The 22,604-nt window shown below is 40.0% G+C and overlaps 1 protein-coding gene across 1 annotated transcript in view; it reads left to right on the forward strand.

Annotated features, from left to right (window-relative positions):
* Window positions 1-22,604, forward strand: part of LOC122642407 (U11/U12 small nuclear ribonucleoprotein 65 kDa protein) — a 58,493-nt gene that overhangs the window by 30,921 nt on the left and 4,968 nt on the right. Inside the window, exon 12 of the mRNA XM_043835860.1 lies at window positions 11,934-11,999. Coding sequence (XP_043691795.1) covers window positions 11,934-11,999 — 66 coding nt within the window. The remainder of the gene's footprint in view (window positions 1-11,933; window positions 12,000-22,604) is intronic.

The following is a 22,604-nucleotide window of genomic DNA, read 5'->3' on the forward strand; positions in this document are numbered from 1 at the left end:
AAGTATGTAATTGGAATCGCGCAATTCCGTTTTCAGGCGACAAAGTTACATGAATTCCCGTTTGGTCACCTGAAAATGAAGGGTATTTTAGTCAGTCCCAATTGTTTTTGGCTCCCTAAAAGAATCAATAAGGAGTTTGCTGATGTGGCCAATTTATATTGGTAGTGCTCATCGTCACACACACGTGGTCGCAAACAGCGCTCAAATCGGAGCTAAAACGAAGAAGTTATGCCCACAATACCTTCTCAAGCATTCTGGTTGATAGTGTGTACGGGAAAAGGGTGCTCCTTGATTCACTGAATCAAGACCTGATTATGTGTAGCACACGTGCATTAAAAACTGATTCAAAGATTCCAAATGAAGAGATCCTATTTGCGATGTTGTATCCCCTAAGGTCGGATTCGAATCCTACGATTGGAATCTTTTCCCGCTCTAATTATTCGAACGAATGGTCTAGATTCGACCATACCTGGAGTACCAATCAGAGCGAGAAACATCGCCTGCCACATCTGACCTCGTGACGATCCGCTTGTCACCATCACTGACTACAATGTGATTGTGCACGTCTTACACCTTATCCGAGATTCCTTATCTGTGTTCTCACTGGTTCGTTGACCAAGCGTCTGACTCGGTGAGACTTTAGATTGACACCTATCTGACATTCCATTAAAAAACCACATCACTACATTTGCATTTGACGGCTTTGACTGATCCAAGACCCGTGCATCCTCTGTAGTCTCCTTATTCTGTGCGTCGCCGGCTCATCATACACCTGTCACCTGCGTAGAATTCCATTTTGAAGCTTCTCATTAGCCGAAGTTAAAAATGTCATAACTCCCTCATCCGATGGCCGTTTTGGTCCAGCCAAATTGCTGTGTGCTCGGTTAAAAGAGATCTATTTCTCTTGAACCAGAAAACATAGGAGTTATTCATTGAATAAATACGGATTTCTTGAGTTGAAGCTCTCCTCCCTTTAAAGAATGCATTGAAGACTTCTCCACCCACCTTCGTGGATGTTTGAAGACATCTTGAAGTGCTCTAATGGTGGCTGTTCTCCATTGAATATTTGGGTAATGCATTGAAGTGCATTTATGTGAAGAATGTAAGAGGAAGAACAAGAAAAGAAAAAGCCATTTTCCCCCCTTCTTGTGTGCATCAAGATCATCACCAAGCTCATTCTTGCTTCCTTTGGGTTCCATTGAAGGTGCCAAAATGGAGGGAATGCATAGTGCCCGAATTTACATAGGTTGTTGCGCAAAAATGGAGTGAAAGAAAGGGGAAGAAAGGAAGAGAAAGAAGAAAAAGAAGAAAGAATAGAAAGGACAAGGAAAGAAAGAGAGAAGAAAAGGAAGAAAGAAATGGGAAGGAGGGAAAAAAAGAAAAGAAAGGAAGAGAGAGAGTGTGTCCGTATCACACACCTATTGCCAGGGGGTTTTAGACACTGCAAGATTGGGCTCCAGACATTGTGCACACTTGAAGATTCTAGTTCTCCATCAAATTGGGATAAGTTAAAGATTCCAGTGAGCTGCCAGAGTTGCCGGTTCCATCTCCGGATACAAGAAATTAGAGAACGCATGGTTTTGAGCATTTCTATCTCTTGGCCTTTGTATTTTTGTATTTCTGTATCCATTGTATATGCTAGCAATAGAGATGCATGTTGAGACCTATGCTAGATGTAGTTTCAATATAGGGCTCTGATATAAGCCCCAATTATTTTATTGAGTTGTCTAGTTGCATTTGAACATAGTGTAGGTTACCAGTGGGTGTTGGGAAACCATTGGGGGTAACACCCTTGTCTCTATATTTAGGGATTGAAGCAGGTTAGATGTCCTGAGTCATAGGTGTGACTGAAACATCATTTGTCGTGGGTGCAGCTTTTCAGTTTCATGCTGGGAAAATTAGTATTGAGTAGATGTTGAGGTTTGAGTGATCATTACTCCGTGCACGTAGGCAAATTGCCGAAGCATGTATTTTTCTGTGTTGTCGATGCTTGCCTGCTTGTTTTTGGTAGAAGTGCTTTTCTGCCGGATGGGTGTACACACCTGGTAGAGCCTTTGATAGTCAGGCTGGGGTGTGTACATGACTGTGTGTATATGTCTATGCTATCAATGAGGGGCCTCCAGTAGCGATTGAGATTATGTGTATGAGTTAAGGATTTCCAACAGTCAACATTGTAGCTCTTAGCAGCATTGTGATCATCAGCTCTTGGCAACAACCAACAGGGGTTGCGATTGTGGTTGTGTGTGCTTGAGTCAGGGTTGCCAGTTAGTGTATAGTGGTGTGATTGAGCAGTTGAGAAGACTATATTAGTAGTTGTGGTGAGTGTTGTAGACATCAACATGTGAGCTAGGAGGTGAACCTATTGAGGGGAAAAGTTTTTGAGTCCACTGGTTCAACCCCCCCCCGCCTCTCAGTGGCCATCACTGTTCAACAGAGGGATAGTGTTAATTCCGAGAGGTATATTATGTAACTTGATAGAAGGGATATTTTCCTGTAATAAAGAAGGTGACATTGAGGATGATGCTTCACAAAGAATTAAGTGGGTTGGATGAAGTGGAGAGGTGCGTCCGGAGTGCTGTGTGACTGGCACATTCCTCTAAAGCTTAAAGGTAAGTTCTATAGAACTGTTGTAAGACTGGCCATGATGTATGGAGCAGAATGTTAGGCAGTTAAGAAGTGTCATATTGATAAGCTTTGTGTAGCAGAGATGAGGATGTTAAGATGGATGTGTGGAAAAAACAAGGAAGGATAGCTAGCTTCTTTTCTTGCCTGGTTGCTTTTGACTAGACTACTGGCACTAACTAAATAGCTTCCTCACTTGCCTTGCTGCCTTGTAGCTATTAGTGGTATCAAGTAGCGCGCTTTAATACAGCTAGTATTAGGCCAGAAGCCACTTTTGGGTCTGTTTCGGGCAGATGATCCGAAGGTTCAACGCCGGCGACTTGTAGAATATCTAAGTTCGGAATGAATGTATAAGAGCGGATTTGGGAGTTGCTCCAATCAACGACAAGCTCCCCGTGGAAGTTGTTTGAGGTGGTATGGCCATATTCAACGGAGACCTAGGGATGCCCCAGTAAGGAAAAGTGATATGATTTTGATTGAAGGAGCTAAAAGAGCTAGGGGCAGACCTAAAATGACCATAGGGGAAGTGGTGAGGAAGGACATGAATGGCCTAGGTCTTGTACCAAGTATGACCTCGGACACATCCTATTGGAGAGCAAGGATTCATGTTGCAGACCCCATTTAGCTGAGTTTCTCTTGACATGCTGGGCTGTGCCTACTTCCTCTTACTATCTTTCTCTCTCATTTTTTTTAAATAATTATGTTTTACCTACTTTATTCTGTTTGGATCCATGTAGCCGACCCCATTAAGTTGGGATAAGGCTGAGTTTGTTGAGTTGTTGAGTTTGACGTTCCTATTATAATTAGGATTAGTCCTAGGTAGGTTTCCTAGTTGTGTTATTACTTATTTCTAATTGCTAGTTCTGATTCCTTGTAGGATTAGGAATCTATCTTTGTCATTACTTTATACTATAAATAAAGCTTTGGGGGGAACAGCTCAAAATCGACTTCTGTTTCCAAGCTGTTCCCCTTTCTCTCCCATCTCTTCTCTTCTCTTCTTCTTCTTCAGATTCTGGTTGGTAATTTTAGTTTTCGTCACAAGTGATACTGTGTGGGTCACTAACCAACACAATTTTTCCCCCGTATCTTCTTCTTCTTCCTTCACTAATTGGAATTGGTTCTCCATCGTACCAGATCTGGTCCTTTCCAAACAAATTTTGGTGTACAACTCTTTACTCTTATCATGTATCAGAGCCACTCCTAAATTACTTCTACTCTTTTCATTCCTTAGTTTGTCTTTATACTACTCGTCTTTTTCAACATCCTCATGTCAGCTATACTCAACTACTCAGCTCTTAGCCTTATCCAAACTAATCGGGGTAGGCTACATGGATCCTTTTTCACCAATCAGCTCTATTCAAAGTAATGGGATTGTGGTTTAGTCCTTGCAACAGAATCAAAATCCTTAATAGACAGGAGCGCAGGGTTTGGAGAACTGCAAAACTGAAATCAGTTTAAGCAATGTTTGTTGCTTATGATCAGCCAACCAAACACCTTCAGGAAACCACCTAAACAAAAACAAACTACCAGCACGACTTAAAAACAAATAGGTGGACAAATTCAGGGGAAAAATCGCAGGAACAAAGGAAGGAAGAAGAAAGAAGAAATAAAAAAAGAGGGATATGACTAAGGATTTTCAACAAGGTCTAGGTTTGTATCTCACCAACCAAAACAAGGCATCTCACTAGGCTCCACTGCATCTCACAGCTTTTGGCATAAACCAGAAATTTCATTCAACTTTTGACTTCCCTAAAGCTTACTGGAAGCCCTTTATAGAATGGTTGGGAGGGTTCTAGACTCTCATTGGGACTTCTCCTGGACAACTCTTTGAGCATTTAATAAGCTGCGCATTTTCAAGGACTTAAGACAACAAACAACAAACACAGCCTTATCCCAACTTAATGGGGTCAGCTACATGGATCCAAACAAAAAAAACAAAAAAAAAAAAACAGTTATACTAAGGGAAAAAAAAAAGGAGAATAGGGATGGGGAAAGAGATGAGAAATGACAATGAAAAAAGGACAAAAGGAAGATGGGAAATAAATAGAGAGATGAAAGATAGTAAGAGGAAAAAGGCACAGCCCAATATGACAGGATAAACTCAGCTAAATGGGGTCTGCGACATGGATCCTTGCCCTCCAGTAGGCTCTGTCCTTTCAAGGACTTACACTAACCTTTAATGAACTGACTTATTGAGTATTGACCAAAATAATCTTTCAAGACTTTAGATAATTGTTATAACTAACTAGATAATGCTTCTCAAATTCTGCAGACATGCATTAATTACTTTTGACCTTTCTTTTACTAAGGTTTGGATTGGGTAAATTAGGACTGGTTTTGGGTGAACCAGAAAACACCCAAACCTGGATGGTCTGGCCTGAGCCAAGTTCAGTTGAACCAAAACAGGTTCATTCAAGGAACAACAGGCTAAGGTAGAGGCCTGGTTCCTCCCTTCTTGTGATGGTACTGCTTAAAGTAGAACTTACCTACATCGCAAAGCCATAGTTATTACTATTCCTAAGCTATGCATATCTTTTTTCACCACTTCTCCTAGTCATTTTAAGCCTACCCTTGGGTCTTTTAGCTCATTCGATCTGAAATAAATCACCCCTCCGTACTGCATCACTCAAAGGCCTCCGTTGCACATTTCCATGCTACCTCAAACGATTTTCAGCTACACTAATTTTATTTATATATTGTTTCTTCCTCACCCAATATTTAGCTTCATAAATCATTGTTGGTCTTATAGTTGTCTTATAAATTTTTTTTTTGATGTCTGTAGAGAGATTTAAAATTAGGGTAAGGCTTGGATGATTAATTATCATCCCAAGCACATCTATTTATAATCATAATGAAACAAATAAAATAATTACATGAGCAATGTGGGACTAAACCACATACAACAAACAACATAAAAAAGACATAATAGCAAAGGGAAAAAGTCCAGAATACCCCCACGGTATTCTGGCCCATATATTCTAACACTCCCCCTCAAGTTGGAGCATATATATCATGCATGCCCAACTTGACTAAGATAGGATGAAACAGTCAGTCCCTTAGTGAACACATCAGCCAGTTGATCAGTAGACTTACACAAAGGGAACACAAATGAGGCCGGCTTCAAGCTTCTCCTTGATGAAATGTCGGTCAACCTCCACGTGTTTAGTACGATCATGCTGGACAGGGTTATGAGCAATGCTAATGGCAGCTTTATTGTGACATTGTCACAATAAAGTATCATGGGAAGATGGACAGCAACACCAATATCCTGCAATAATCCTCTAAGCCATAGCAGTTCACAAATTCCTTGTGCCATCGCACGAAACTCGGCTTCAGCACTAGACCTTGCCACAACATTCTGCTTTTTGCTACGCCATGTGACAAGGTTCCCACCCACAAAGGAACAATAGCCAGAGATAGATTTCCTATCAATAGAACCAGCCCAATCGGCATCAGTATAAGCTTCAATCTTAAGGTGACCATTAGGAGAGAGAAGGATTCCCTTTCCTGGAGTAGACTTCAAATACCTCAAAATACGACAGACTGCATCCATATGAGAGGAATAGGGATCATGCATAAACTGGCTCACCAAACTTACAGCAACTGCTATGTCAGGTCGTGTGTGAGAGAGGTAGATTAGTTTGCCCACTAATCACTGATAACCACCCTTGTTTGTCAACAGGCTCACCCTCTTTCTCCCTAAGTTTTGTAGTAACTTCTATAGGAGTATCTGAAGGATGACAACCTAGCAGCCCAGTCTCAGTCAATAGATCAAGGACATATTTTCTTTGAGAAAGAAAGATGCCCTTTGAAGATCGAGCAACTTCTATCCCTAAAAAATATTTTAGAGGGCCAAGATCTTTGACTTCAAAGTCACGGCCAAGGAGGAGCTTCAAATTCTTGATAGCATCACCATCATTATCAGTGACCACAATATCATCCACATAGACTATGAGAAGAGTTACCTTGTCACCAACTCGTCTGATAAACAAAGTGTGATCAACATTGCTCTGCTTATAACCTGCTGAAACCATAGCCTTATGAAATCTGCCAAACCAGGCCCTAGGTGACTGTTTCAACCCATAAAGAGCACGCTTCAATTTACAGACCCTGCCCCTAGTCCTGTCATCAGAGAACCCTGGTGGAATGTCCATATATACCTCCTCCTCAAGCTCCCCATGGAGGAAGGCATTCTTTACGTCTAACTACTGAAGATCCCACCCAAGATTTGCAGCACAGGATAATAACACCCTGATAGTGTTGAGTTTTGCCACTGGTGCAAAGGTCTCCTGATAGTCAACTCTATAAGTCTGAGTGGACCCATTTGCAACCAGACGTGCCTTATACCGATCCACTGAACCATCAGCCTTCTGTTTGACCACGAAGACCCATTTACATCCCACTGATTTTTTCCCTGGAGGAAGAGTCGCAAGATCCCACGTATTATTTTTGTGTAGTGCTCTCATTTCTTCCAACATTGCTGCCTTCCACTTTCCATCTGTAGATGGTTCCTGCCAATTTTTAGGAATCGAGACAGAAGAAAGAGAAGATACAAAAGCACGAAAAGAAGGAGAAAGAGAGCTATGAGAAACAAAACGAGATATGGGATGTAAAATGCAAGTCTTAGTACCTTTGCGATGAGCAATAGGTAGGTCGGAAGAAGAGGGATTACCTGGAGATGAAGGATCCGGATCCGGAGCCGGCAATTGGATCGGTATTGGTACTAAAGTGGGTTGCAGCTGCCCTCTGTTGGTTTTGCCCCTTGTATAGGTGAGTATGTTGGAGTTGTCAATTCTCTTCTGAAATTCACCAATAGTTCTCTGGATTGGAGTTAGCTCCCCCTGGATAGGAACATTAACAACACTATTTTCTATGGTCTCCCCCTGTAAAGGATTCCCATCAGGTGAGGGAGGAACAGCTAGAGGATGTTGGGCATTAACCAAAGTAGGCTGGGCAGTAGCCGTGGGTGGTAAAGAAGGCTGGACAGCAGCCATGGGTGGTGGTAAAGAAGGCTGGGCAGGAACCGTGGTGGTAAAGAAGGCTGGACAGCAGCCGTGGGTGGTGGTAAAAAAGGCTGGGCAGCAGCCAGAGGAACCTCAGGTAGAGGAATCTCAAAAGACACATCTTCACTAGAACTCTCCCCCTGAAGAGGTGGCGAAGAATAATAAGAAAGGGACTCATGGAAAATAACATCCATACTAACCATGGTATGGCGGGAAGGGGGATGGTAACACTTATAACCTTTCTGGGTTGGAGAATAACCCAAGAAAATACAACGGAGCCCCTGAGGTTCAAGTTTGCCTGGAGATTTGGTATCTTAAGCATAACATACACAACCAAACACCTTGGGAGGCACAATAAAGGAGGAATTTCCCAGTAAAACATCAGAGGGGCTACGGCCTACGGGAGTTAAGAACCCGAGAAGGGAGCCTATTGATGAGATAGGCTGCAGTGAGAATCGCATCCCCCCAATATTGAGATGGGACATTCCTCGCAAACATCAAAGCCCTGGCCATCTCTAACAAGTGGCGATTTTTCCGTTCTGCCACACCATTCTGGGCAGGGTTATCAACACAACTAGTTTGATGAATGATGCCATGATCAGCCAAATACTTTTGAAATTGCGATTCCTTATACTCTATTCCATTATCACTTCTCAATATTTTGAGAGTAGCCTCGGACTGAGTTTGGATCATTTTATGAAAATGCTGAAAACATGAGAAAACTTGATTTTTCGTGTGCAAAAGATACACCCAGGTATTCCTAGAATGACAATCAATGAAAGAGACAAACCAACGATGACCAGAAATAGATGTTTTACGACTAGGACCCCAAACATCAAAATGCACCAATTGAAAACAAGAAGAACTCTTTTTATTTGAAATTGGATAAGTTGAACGTGTCTGTTTGGCCAGAACACAAGCCTCACAAAAAAAGTCATCATTAGTATGTAGGGTGACCAAACTAGGAAATAAATGAGTTAAAATTCCTAAAGGGGGTGACCTAACCTAGAGTGCCACTGGTAGAGTTCAGAAGAGACCATGGAGTTCTGGTGTACAGGAGAAGGCAATGGTGGTGGAGAGAAGCGACCATCATCAAGCAGGTACAGCCCACCGTGCACTTTACCCAATCCAATCGTCTTCCCAGATTCCAGATCCTGAAACACACAATGAGAAGGAAAAAAAGTGACTTTGCAGTTAAGATCACGAGTAATACTACTAATGGAAAGAAGGTTAGTAGTAAAGTTAGGAATGTGCAAAACAGAAGACAAGGGAAGAGAGGAAGTGCAATTGATGATTCCTTTTCCAGATATGGAAGAAAGTGAACCATCAGCCACTTTGACCTTGTCTTTACCAGAAGTGGGAGAATATTTGTGAAACAAACCAGAGGAACCGGTCATATGATCTGTAGCTCCAGAATCTATGATCCAAGGATGGGAAGCTACGAAGCACAATGACCTCCAAATGGAATACTTGGCCAGGGCAAAGTGTGAACCTGAAGGAACGCAGAAGAATTGGCGATGGCGATGTAGTAGAAGCGAGCTGTGAGAAGACCTTAGCATACGTAGGAGTGCCTGTAGATCATCTTGGGATAGACCAGTGTCAGTAGCAGAGGCTACAGTAACAGTTTCAGTCTGATGGGCCTTTGTCTTTGTCTTTGTCTTGGCAGCCCTTTTAGCTTCAAAGTCAGCCGGTTTCCCATGAAGTTTCCAGCACTTCTCTTTGGTGTGATAGGGTTTATGACAGTGCTCACAAAAAACAGTCCCTGTAGTAGAATCACCAAGAGAAGTAGTGCCACTAGGTGCAGGAGTGGCTGGGGCAGCAGCCTTAAGAGCTGATCTGTCAGTAATAGGAGGGTGCAACATGGCAGCCCTACGGTTCTCCTCAGAGGACACCAAGGCATAAGATTGTTCAAGTGTGGGAAAAGGCTTGTGGTCCAACACTTGAACACGAATCTGATCATACTCCACATTTAAGCCAGCTAAAAAGTCATATACCCTGATCTTGTCCACATGCTTCTTATAGGAAGCAATATTAACAACTGTAGTCGGGTGAAAGTCAGAGAAGTGGTCCAATTGTTGCCACAGACTGCGTAAAGTAGCATAGTACTTTGAAACTGAAAGTTCACCTTGAGTGGTATGAAGGGCCTTCTTCCGAAGTTCATATACCTGGGCATCATTACCAAGTTGCCCGTAGGTTTCCTTGCAAGCAACCCAAATCTGTGCAGCTATGTCCAGAAGAAGAAAGTTATGCTGCAAATCTAAAGTCATAGAGCCAATCAGGTAGGACATGAGAACACCATTATTGGCAAGCCACCTTTCCTGAGCAGGTCCTTGTTCAATAGGCATAACAGTAGTGCCATTAATATGGCTGGTGAGACCATGGCCAGCAATGGCAAAGGAGGCAGATCTGGACCATAAAAGATAATTTGAGCCATCAAGTTTAATGGGATTTGGTGGAAAATTGTGGTAGTCTGTCTTGCTGTGGCCATCATGAAGTGGCTGATCCGAAGTAGCTGTAGAATTGGAAGAATCATCCATACTGGCAGCAAATAAGCCCAATAATACCTTCGAGTTAAGGGCTGAATTAACTCTCCAAAAAACAGAAACAGCAGCAGAGGAAAAACCCTATATCGATATTATTAGGGTTTTGAAAAAAACCCTGAATTGCTGAAATCGATGAAGGGAATAAAAGGGCAAAAAAACTGCAGCAAAGTGGCTGGAACTGAAGTCGAGGGACCCTCTATGATGGAAGAAATACCCTGCAAAAAATCAGAACCAATGGGCAGCAGCAACCCCAAGATTGATAGGTGTCATGGTTTTTTTCAAAACCTTGTGATGGTGGAATCGATCTCAAGGAGGTCTTCAAATCTGTGAGATAAGAACTGAACCAATAAAAGAGCAATCCTGCTGCAGGTTGTGGTCTTCAAAAAGAGGAGTTGATTCCTTGTAAGTGTTGTAGAAGCAATCTCCCAAAAAACTGAAGATCCAAATATCGCAGGAGGCTTGGCTGGTTCCTATCGAGCAGAATTATGGAGCATTAATGAGGTAATGGGGGCAGCAACTGGATCGAATGATCACCTCATCAGTGCTGCCCTATATGGGAATGGAGAACAAGGGAGAAGAGAGAGAGAGAGAGAGAGAAGAAAAAAACACTGAAATTCGAAGGGGATTGGTCCCTAATTCGAAATCTGCTCTGATACCATGTAGAGAGATTTAAAATTAGGGTAAGGCTTGGATGATTAATTATCATCCCAAGCACATCTATTTATAATCATAATGAAACAAATAAAATAATTACATGAGCAATGTGGGACTAAACCACATACAAGAAACAACATAAAAAAGACATAATAACAAAGGGAAAAAGTCCAAAATACCCCCATGGTATTCTGGCCCATATATTCTAATAAGGTCCAATGGAGTGTGTTAACCACGCAACAGTTCAAAAGCACCTCTTCCTTTATTTCTCCTTAATTTATATTGAGCCTTGGTATCTAAAATTGTCACTTTGGATTATCTCCCTATTATCAATGCTCACCACCTCACTTGGTCCTATTTTTACTAAAGTTATATTCCATTATTCTTTAGTAGTTAGTATATATGTGTTTTTGTAGTAAATAAAATTTGATTTTATATGGTTTCTTTTTTAACTGAGAGTCTAAATTTGGGAGATTATTTTCTGGGGTCTTAAGGTATGTAAACTCTACATAAATGGTGTGACATGTATTATAGAGTTCATAACGAGTCCATAAACTATGAGTTGAATTGGGTGTATCTTCTTCTTTTATGTGAAAGGCGTGTTTGATATCCTTTTGGTTGATTCTAGTCAGATGGTTTCCATCCATTGAGTGGTGATCCTAGTATATTAGATAGATGGCATGGATTCTATTAGATCTTGGCTCATCAAGTTGGTTCGTTGTCTGACTTTGTGTATTCACTTACTTCCTAAGGGCCGGGCACAAATGAGGCTCAGCTTGCTGTTGTTTGATTCATGTTCCTGGACAAGGACTGTAATGAATTTGCTTGACAAATCTGGTTTTTGCTCTATGGAATATCATAAATTCTCACTTTTATAGAAACTTTTTCTTGAAACACAACAATCCAAGTAGGTTTCTAAGAGCACATATGTCCAAGTTAAATGCTACTGCCTTTAATGGAGTATTTCTTTGAATGATCTAATTGAGGGTGCACAGTATAGAGTTGATAATTCTGGTTATATATATGGGTGCTGGGGTTTACATATGGTTGAATACATTTTCATTGTCTAATCAGTGAATCCTTAAATATAAGTGGAATTTCACAATTTCAGGAGGGAAGGATGAGGGGTCAAGCTTTTGTGACGTTTCCAACAGTTGATCTTGCCCATCATGCTTTGGTATGTATCTTATAGAATGGATTTGATATGACAACATTTTGTCTACAAGGCCTTGTTCCCACCTTCTATGTTATATTTTTTCCGGGAAATTACACGAGATTCCTAGCGTTAAGGGTAACTACGCCGAGGGTTAGCTAGTGTTTGAAACTTGATGTTTGGAGTGCTTCAACCTGGATAACTATCGATTGAGTGAAACAAAAAATTTATTTTTACCAAAATACCCCCATATAAGTTCATGAACCAACAACCTCAACCTTGTACATATTTTGGAAGATACCAATTGGAAGGTCACGGTACAACCATCATGTTTTGGCACTTCTAAATCTTTGGTTTGGATTACGGTAATTTATTTAGCATTTGAAATCATGGCACTAGATTAACAGTTATGATCATTGAAATCATATAGTTGAACCTTCATCACATGTTTGAAACATTAATTACATGATTGGATGCTTTTTATGGTCTGGTTTTAGATCAGACTATACCATCAAGTTTATTATGATTTATCATGCTAAATGAAACGGCCATGATCAAAAATAGGTTAGCAATCCACCTAAACCTTAGGCTAAGAATCCACCAAAGCCTGCGAAGAGAATCCAGTCTTACACCAAGGAATCAGCCATGTACATCCAAAATCCACTGGGTAACACTACTGAATTCACAGAAGTAGGCCTGAATCCATAGAACCAAAATTCAGAAACTAAACATCTTTATTTCTTCAAATCGATGGGAGGGCCTATGACCAGTGCATATTTTTATCCCTTCTCCAGTTCTCCTAGAAACTTGTAACTGGCTTGTTAGAGTTCTTACATTAGCATACCAAATTGGAAAGCTTCAATCTGACCTATTACATCATCCAGCCAATTTAAAAGCTCTTAACTGACCTAGAGACTGAACAACCATGAGAAAAAGATAACCAACTGAGACTAGAATAAGCCCAACACATATGTAACCCAACCCAAGGCTTATTTTCACTAAAATGATCCCATTTTTTTCTGATTTATCTGCATCATTGAATGATATCCTTTTGAACAAAATCTTTTAGAAGTTTCTGATTATCTTATCTTAGATCAGATCGTAAGAAAGGTTTTGCAAGTACTAATTGTTTTTCCAATCCTAGTATAAGGAGGCCATCTTTGTCTTGCTTATGTTTGTTTGCCCATTTATAATTTCTGTGTATCTTCTGAAGCCCATATATGAATCTGATGCGGAACCCGGGTCACAAAACCCTATTGGGTTTGCTTATGGGCTCACCCAAGTAATACATGGTTCAACAATTGAAAGGAACGGCAAAACTGTAATATATAAGAGGTAGCAAAGGGACTGATGGAAGAATCTTTTAAGGGTCTAACTTCCTTAGGCAACTCAATTGACTCTTCCTTAGATCATGGTTTGAAAACTCGTTTCGTTTCGGTGTTTCGGGCTGACCGAAATATCCGAAATTTTGCATTTTTTCTTGTATGTTTCGGTAGGTCATTTCGGTGGGTTTTAGGCCAAGTTTAAGGCCTGAAACTTCATGGAAACCCTATTTTATGCTATATAAACACATTTAAATGTTCAAATTGCAAAAATAGTCACCCAAAGTGGTGTTTTGGATTTGCACCATTGATTGGCAATGTACGGTCGAACCCTAATGTATAACTTAGTTAATTACACATACACATTGTTTAAGACTTTAAGTACTAGAGGACATAATAAATTAATGATTAATAAGCAATTTAAACAAGTAAATTGACTTGGAAGTTGGAAACATAAAGTGAATGACTCATAACTCATAAGTCATAACTTAAGTCATAATATTAAGCACATTAAGTCAATAACAAGTTTAACAACTTAAGAAGATGATATCAAAATGACAATATTCCCAATAGTCCAATACAAGTCAAGTAGTCATCAAGTGACTCAAATGTTTACAAATTTTCTAATAATAACTACTCCGCCGTCCAGGATCAACCCCACTCATAGTCCGATGGAGCTGACGTGTATTGTTCTCCGACTGTAGGACAAATGAATGCCACGTCATAGTCTGGGAGAAGAAATGAGTGTAGTCATCCACAGTGGCCATGTAAACTGCATCATCAACATGCTGAAGGTAACCTATCCTAGGATATGGGTCACCAAACTGTGAAGAAGTACTACCCACTGATCCACTAGGATATGACTCCTCTGGGAGCATGTACGGGTACGGGCTGTACGGCTGGTGGGTTGGGTAGGAAAAGATGTCATCCACAAAAGACGATCCACTACGTCCCTGTGAGTGGGAGTCATACTCAAAACTGGGAATGGATGGAATGAGATGAACTATACTTGATTATGCTGCAGATGGACTGCTTTCTATATGAAAAGATGGGGCATGGAAATGCCCACTCGATCTGTTGTCCCGATCGCCAATACTTAATCCACCAACAGAGCCAGATAAGTTATCAATGTCCATAAGATCAGCTTGCCTACTAGTACCACGAGGACAGGATTGACCACGACGCTTTCTCGAGTAGGTCGAGGTGGACGGTGTGGTCGGTGTAGGGGCACGTACACCATGGTTTGTATCTTGTGTGGCATGATCAAACTGTTTCTCCGATGAATCGGAATGCCTCTTGCTGCTCTTCTACCACATGCGGAACTCGAGTTCCCTCATATGCTTGACTACCATTACCACCATCATCACCTCCGTCATCACCTCCATCATCACCATCTCCACCATCACCATCACCATCACCACCACCACTACCGCCACCAGAGGACACAGACCAATCTTCTTCCTCCTCATCAACATTGCCACCAGTAGGCTAGAACGGTATGGGTGACGCGTCCCGTGCGTGTACCTCACCCTCTGCAGCCATGAAGTCATCCACATCAGCTTCTATATGTTTGGCTATCATGGGGTTAGGCCTACCTCCAGGCTGATCTAACACTGGCTCACCTCTATCCCTTGCCCAATCTACAATAGGATTTTCATCATCTGATTCCACCTGGAAAATGTCTGCGAGATCTATATTTTTCCTGATACCCTCTTGTCCCATGCGTATGTGTTGCATCTTCAACCTCAAATTGTAATGCATATACACCAAGTCAGATAGACGTTCAAAACCCAATCTATTGCTCCTCTTGGAGTAGAGAGAAAATGTACTCCAATTCCGTTAACAGCCACATGCTGAACATGTCTGGGAGAGAACCTTGATTGCTATTTTTCTTAAATTGTCTGCCGAACCCCCATACAACACCCACCATTCAGCTGCATTACAACAAAAGAGACATGTTATATTCATTTCAAAAGTTTCAATACATACATAATTTAAAGAATAAGATATTGAATTGAGTAATAACTAATGAGTACCGGCATCACCGCGTGTCCGGCCTTGCTCTGCAGCATCGGTTCCAAAACTTCCCAATGCATCCTTAAAAGTCTTCAACTATAATCATTTGAAAAATATTTAAAATTAGGAATGACTCATTACTATTTAGTATTGAATTGAGTAATTCCAAATGAATTATAATTTATAAGACTCACATCATTATTGCATATAGCATGTAATTTACTATTCGGCTCCAACTTGGCAACTACTTCTTTTACTGCATCAATAAGACTACTATTCAACCCAAGCCTATGATTGTATTGGTACTTGGGGTTCAAATAATATGCTGAAATTGACATTACATATTGTCAATGCCTTAATAGTTAGTAATATATCTTTCAAATTAACTTTAAAAGATGTAATTGCATAAAAAACAAACTACACGCACCAGCCTTATGCAATGGATGCATAAGTTGATTTTCCCAGCACTCCTTGATAATTTTGAGAAAGTGTTTGCTACCTCGTGGATTCGTATTGTAAGCACCTTCATTCATCAAGTCTATGACAGCATATAGATGTGGCATGGTTGGTCCCTTGAGAGCAGAATCAACTATATGCAAAACCTTGACCACTGGGTCCAAAAGTTGTACCACTTAATGCAACTTTGACCAAAAGTCATCTGATGAAATGGTAGTTTGTGCTTCCCTACCACCATGGGTATCGGACCCATTCCAGTTGAACCAGTCTTCAGAAGCAAACATAGATTTAAGTACGGACTTCTTGGTCTCTATACTCTTGAGTGCAATGTAGTTGATGGCGAATCTAGTTATGCCTGGCCTCACTAAGTCACTCTCACACTTTTCACTCAAGAGGTTTAATGCAAACCCATGGTTGTAGACAAAGCTGGTCATTTGCCTTGCCTTTTCCACAACATGTTGTACCAATTTGATCTTTCCCATATCTTCAACATGAGGTCTAAACAATGGGCAACACATGGAGTCCAAAACAACCGGTACTTACTGTTTTGCATCAACTTCTCACCGACACTCTTGTAGTTGCTTTCGTTGTCCGGACAACGTTCCTCACTCCTACATCTTCTACCACTTCCCTCAACAGTTTGTAGATATACTTTGCATCATTTTTCTCCTTAGATGCATCAGTAGACTTCAAAAAGACTTTCCTCCCATCACAATACCCCATAAAGTTGATGATGGACTTTCTTGTAGGACCAGTCTAACCATCACACATTATGGTCACCCCATAGCTCTCCCACATCCCCCTCATTTCATTGATATAGTCTTGAAGCTCTCTCTTTTGTTGGGGCAAATACACATTCATGATCTCATGTGGGGTGGGCCCCTTATACCCTGGGCCAGCCTCAACAATGGAATCTATCATAGTCTGATAAAAGGGGCCTTGTGCTGTGTTTGCTGGGATGGTATTGTATAACATCCACTTAGCTATAGATTCCTTCATAATCCCCTTCAGATTTTTCCATGCTCCCTTGATTTTTGGTTGCTTGTTGCCTTTCTTTCTATAAACACCAGGTGCTTGGTGAAGTGCTAGGTCATCTCGTGGTAGTACTACTGGAGGTGGTGGAGGCGGAGCTGCCCTCGTACTCTGTGATCTCCTAAAGGGATTAGGCAACCCAGGCTGCCTACCACCTGCTCCTCCACTACCACTAGCACCAGCTCTAGAGGTACCAACTCGTCCACTACCCCCTACTCTCTGTCTCTCCTGATCCTCATGATAACTGGCTTTGCTCATCATCTGTGCTCGTCTCCAATCCCTAGCCTCTCGCTCAGTCTTTATATCATCAGGAACATAGACAGGATCATCACTGTCATCATCATCATCACCATGATCAACATCATCATCATAGCTTCCTGCTGTACACCTCACTGCATCCTCAAGTTCTACCCTTGCCTTCTCCCTCTGAGGCTTCCTCTTACTCCCTCCCTTCATGTACTCAATGACAGCCCTAGATACCTCAACAGGGACCATATGACATGAGACCACTTCAAGAGAATTCCCAGCTAGATGTTGTTTGAGTCTAGTGGCACCACCTCCCAAAAACTTTTGGTGATAGTAATTGTATTGTGTTTTTCTTTTATCCCCATTAATTGGAGTACCGTGCAACCATGCAATGTCATCCCTAGTGCGCCTGGGTGTTCTCTCCTCCCCCTGAGCCTGGGCCGGTTGCCTTTGCCCCTCTTGCCTCTGGCTCTGTCGTTTTGCCACGGTCCGCCATAATCAGACTAGTTTACTGTTGCATGAATAAAAGACAATTCATTAATCACTGAAGCACATCAATTCTTTTAGTTTAAGAGCACTAACACAAGTATATAACTATTTAGTATTTTTCCCCTAACCCTCATATTTTTCTCATATTTAAAAATAATTTTTTAAAATATTTTTCAAATAAATATTGGCCTAGCACAACAAAATCGAAATGATATGCAAATGGGCAGCAATTAAAAAGTATGCACAATTTACTTATATATTTTCATTAATTTTAAAACAAAAACCTTATATTTTTTTGAAACCTTTCCAACAAGTTCAAGATTGCTTAAATCTGATTTATGTTGAAGGAGTTATGTACCGGTCAAACTTAATTCGATGTGCGCGAATGCTGTCAAAATCGCTCTGAATGAAAAAATATTTTTGGACATCAAAACAAATGAATATTTTACCACACTTTTGGTTTTTAGCAATGTTTTACCATATTAAGATTTATGGAATTTTTAGATTTGAGAAAAACCCCAGCATTAGAAAGTTGAAAATTGCACTTACCGCTGAAAATCCAGTTTTTGTTCTTGAACTTGGGGGTCGACTTTTTTTCCTTTTGGAATTTGATTTTTTAACTATTTTTATTGGATTCAAATAGGGGGGTATTTGCTTATTTATGAATAATATCTTAAGTAAATGAAATATCATTTACTTAAATGATATTAGGCATAAATAAGTGTGTTTGTCCTGTGTCTATCCTGGTTTCTAGCATAAGTAAGTGTCTGTCCTGATTTCCCACTAACTGAAACTCCTATTTGGACTTTGTTTTTGCAAAATCTGATAGTGCCATTGTGTTTAAATGGCCTAAAATAGGTTGAATACCAAGTTTCAGACCCAAACTAGGTCTAAAACCCACCAAGATGAGGCTTCGAGTTGAGAAAAAAAAAGTGCATTAACTCGGCGAGATCTCGGCTCAACTCGGTTTTTCAAGGGTCCGAGTTGGCACCGAGACCCGAGTTTTCGAACCTTGCATTTAACATGGTCCGGGCTATCTTTTGAAGAGATCTGTTTTCCCTTTTCACAACCCCATTGGATTGAGGTGTTCGAGGAGCTGAGAAATTATGCGTGATGCCTTCATCATCATAGAACTTCCCAAATTGGTTGGAGTTGTCAAACTCTCCACTATGATCACTTCTTATGGTTGTAACATTGTAACATTTTTTATTTTGAGTTTTCTTGCACAAAGTCATAAACTCATCAAAAGCGTCATTTTTATGTCTTAGAAACGTGGTTCAAGTGTCTTCTCCAATTGCCTCCCAACGCAAGCTTTCCTTAGGCACCGCCACATCATGGTCTCTCCTAATTGTGGCCTTTGTTGGAATGGGATTGAGGATACAAATCATCTTTTCTTTGACTGCCCTTTCTCCTGCTCTATCTCCTCCTGCTCTATCTGGAAAGGTATCATTTCCAAATGCTGGCCAAGAAACAAGAGGATCCTTCCTTTTGACTGAGAATGGATTTGGGTTGACATGACCTTCGGTGGATCTACTCTTTGCGATGTGATTGGAAAGATGGCTTTCTCTGCTGTCATCAATCACATTTGGATGGAGCGTAATCTTCGAAAATGGACCTCCAAATCTAGATCTACCAACCAGATTTGGGATTCCATTTCCTTTGAAATTAAATCCAAGCTTAGTTCGGTTGCTCCCTCTTCTTGTATTGACACCCCAAGAACAGACTCATTGTTGTATCTTGGGGTCTTTCCTCTATCTCCCTTACTCTCGCAGGCTCCCCTGTTTGAGCTTCCGCTGTTGGTTCTTGTTTTCCCCCCCCCCCTCCTATTTGAGGGCTGTTGTTTCTTTACTTTTTAGTAATGAAATTTTTATTCACCCAAAGAAAAACATGGTCCAAGTATATCTGGAGAAGTCATCAATAATAACAAATGCGTATATTTTACTACTTTGACTTGGAGTAGATATAGGACCAAAAATGTCTAAATGAAGTAATTCAAGAGGTCTACTTATAGATACAATATTTTTGGATTTATGAGACACTTGATTGTTTTCCTTTTTGACATGCATCACAAAAGTAGTTCTTATCAAATTTTAATCTTAGTAAGTTTCAAAGTAAATCTTTGGATGCTAAAGACTCAATCAATTTAATATTTATATGGCTAAGCTTTCTATGCCATATATTTGATTCATCATATGAAACTAAGTATGTGTTGCTAGAACTAGATTCATCAACAACACAAGTGTATATGTTATTTCTTCGAGATCCTTTCAACACTATTTTTTCATTTGCATCCACAATTAAACAGTAAGATACATCGAAATTAATCTTGTACCATACACTGCATAGTTGACTTACACTAAGTAGGTTGTAAGCAAGTTTATTAACAAGGTAAACATTTGAGATAGTGGTACCTTTGATTTCGACATTTCTGATGCCAACTATCTTCCCTTTACCGTTGTCTTCAGATGATACCCAACCTCCATCGTACCTTCCGAGTTTGGTAAAGAGTTTTGCATTTGTTGTCATATGCTTTGAGCAACCACTATCAATATACCATTCAATTTGATTCTTGCTCTTCAAGCATAACTACAAAACAGAGTTTTAAACATACATTGGTCCCCACGATCTCATGGGTCCGTCGTCGTTAGGATCAAAGGTTTCTTTGGGCATCCAAACCTTCTTATAGTTATAGTTCTTTCTTGGAGCTGAAACCTTAGGTCGTTGATACCTAGAATCACAAATATCGAATGGAGAGGGTGCCCTTTCTTGTTTTTGTGATCTTTAACGATCAAAAGATTTTTGAGGTCTTCCACCTCTTTGGGGTCTTTGAGGTACATTAGGTCTATAAGAGTTATATTGCCTGGGATGATAAGTCATATATGACCTATGGGCATGTTGAGGTCTAAAATGTCTTTCCGTCATATATGGAGCTTAAGGTTGGTTATATTGCCTCTATGGCCTTTGAGGTATATATTCCCTTTGAGGTCTATTTTTTCTTTGAGAGGTATATTGGAAAGCATAATGATTTTGATTTCTATACCTTTGATTGTTTCTTCCTCTATTTCTTGAAGGAGGTGTATGAAAAGTTGACGTTTGATCTTGGTTTGCTCTCTTTTTCTATATACATCATTTTTTCTTTTCCTTTTGCATGATATGGGATTCTCCCATTGTAGCCAAGTCCTTCTTTGTCTTGAGGTGTCTTTTGTGGTGTTCCAAGAAGAGCATCTAAGGATTTTTTACCTTTGGTGAAGGTGAACAAGGTCGACATCAATTTTTCTTTTTCCTCTTCAAGTTTAGCAATGTAAGCATGCAGTTCATCTACTTTATTATGTAAACTAATGACTTCTTTTTCTAATATAGTATTTAAAGCCTCTAGTTTACGACTTGCCTCATATAGAGCCTCCAAAACTTTATCGATGTCATTCTCATCTATATCATCAGTGTCAATGTCATCAATTAAGTCACTATTCTTAGAATTTGAATTGAGATAGTTTGAGCTTACTTCCATGTCTTCCTCTTGATTTTCAAGATGCCATTAGTGCTAAGTTTGTAGTTTCTTCATCGGATTCCTCTTCTTCTTGCTTGAGTTCCATGTGGCTTCAGCAACGTATGCTTTCCTTTTATTTTGAATCTTGGGGCACTCAGTTTTGAAGTAGTCGGGCTTTTTGCACTCAAAGTATACAGTATCTTTCTTATTAGAAGAAAAAGATTTATCCTTAGAAAAACCTTTACTTTTACTTTCTCTTGATGCTTGTCATTTGTTGAATGATCTTCCCCCTTTTTTTTAAGAAAATTTTGAAATTTCTTAGTTATTGAGGACGTTTCATTTTTTGAGAAGTTAAGATCTTCTTTATTGCTCTCATTGCTAGATGCGCTTGTAGTTTGAGTGCGATTGTTTTCTTCTTTGGCTCGTCTCTGTCTATTTTTCATCCTCGTTCAACTCAACTTCATGAGTTAGTGAGGATCCAAATAACTCATCCATGCTTACTTTGTCAAGGTCTTTGGCCTCCTTTATAACAGTTACATTTGGTCTCCATTTTGGAGGAAGTGACCTGAGAATTTTCCGCACGTTTTCGGACTTGGTGTATGATTTACTTAAGCCCTTCAACTTGTTTATAATGTTAGTAAATCTTAAAAACATATTAGAAATATTTTCATTCTCTAACATTCTAAACAATTCATACTCATGAATAAGTTTATCAATCTTGGATTCTTTCACTATCTCATATCTTTTTTGCCATTTCATACATGACTATCTTATTAAACTCAGAATCACTCGAAGCATACTACAGAAATGTGATAGCTTTATAATTATGTTGAACTTTTTCCTTTTCAATGAGAGTCAGTTTAAATGGGTCTTTGGGCATGCTTTCACCATCTACAATTTTGATGAATAAATATGGTTCATGTTAATGTCCCACATCAAGATTATGGGCATATGAGAAGTTCTTGAATCTAATTTTCCAGTATAGAAAGTTATCTCCATTGAACAAGGGTGGCCTAGAGACATTCAGTTCCTCAAGTGTATTAGGGTGATGTGAACTCATGGATCTTTAAGTCCCAAGATTTGAGCTCCCGCTTTGATATCAATTGTGGGATAACCTAGAGGGGGGGTGAATATGTTATCACTAGTGAAATATGAGCCTTTTTAAAATTTCATTTGATTTGATTTTAATTTAGAATCAAGTAAATAAAATAAAGTACTCTAAAGAAGAAGACATAAGATTTTATAGCGGTTTGGCTAATCCAGCCTACATCCACTCCTCTCAATCTTGAGAGAATTTCACTAGCTCTCCCTTTCAATACAATAGGTGGGGAAGAAAACATTTACAATCTTTTTACCAGGATAAGAGAATCCTAAATCTTTTAAGGATAAGAGGATCCTTTGCACAATCCTAAGTACAGTCTAGGCTAGTGCAAAACCACCTTGCTCATCTAGAGTTAACCCAACTCAAGAGCAAGAATAAAAACGAATACAATTAGAAAAAGATAAGGATTGGATTACCTAGGCAAGGAGTGTGACATGTACTCCTTTCAAGTGTTAAATGATATGAAAATGAATGCACAT

Source organism: Telopea speciosissima, chromosome 10 (genome assembly GCF_018873765.1).
Source record: "Telopea speciosissima isolate NSW1024214 ecotype Mountain lineage chromosome 10, Tspe_v1, whole genome shotgun sequence".
NCBI classification, from domain to species: domain Eukaryota; kingdom Viridiplantae; phylum Streptophyta; class Magnoliopsida; order Proteales; family Proteaceae; genus Telopea; species Telopea speciosissima.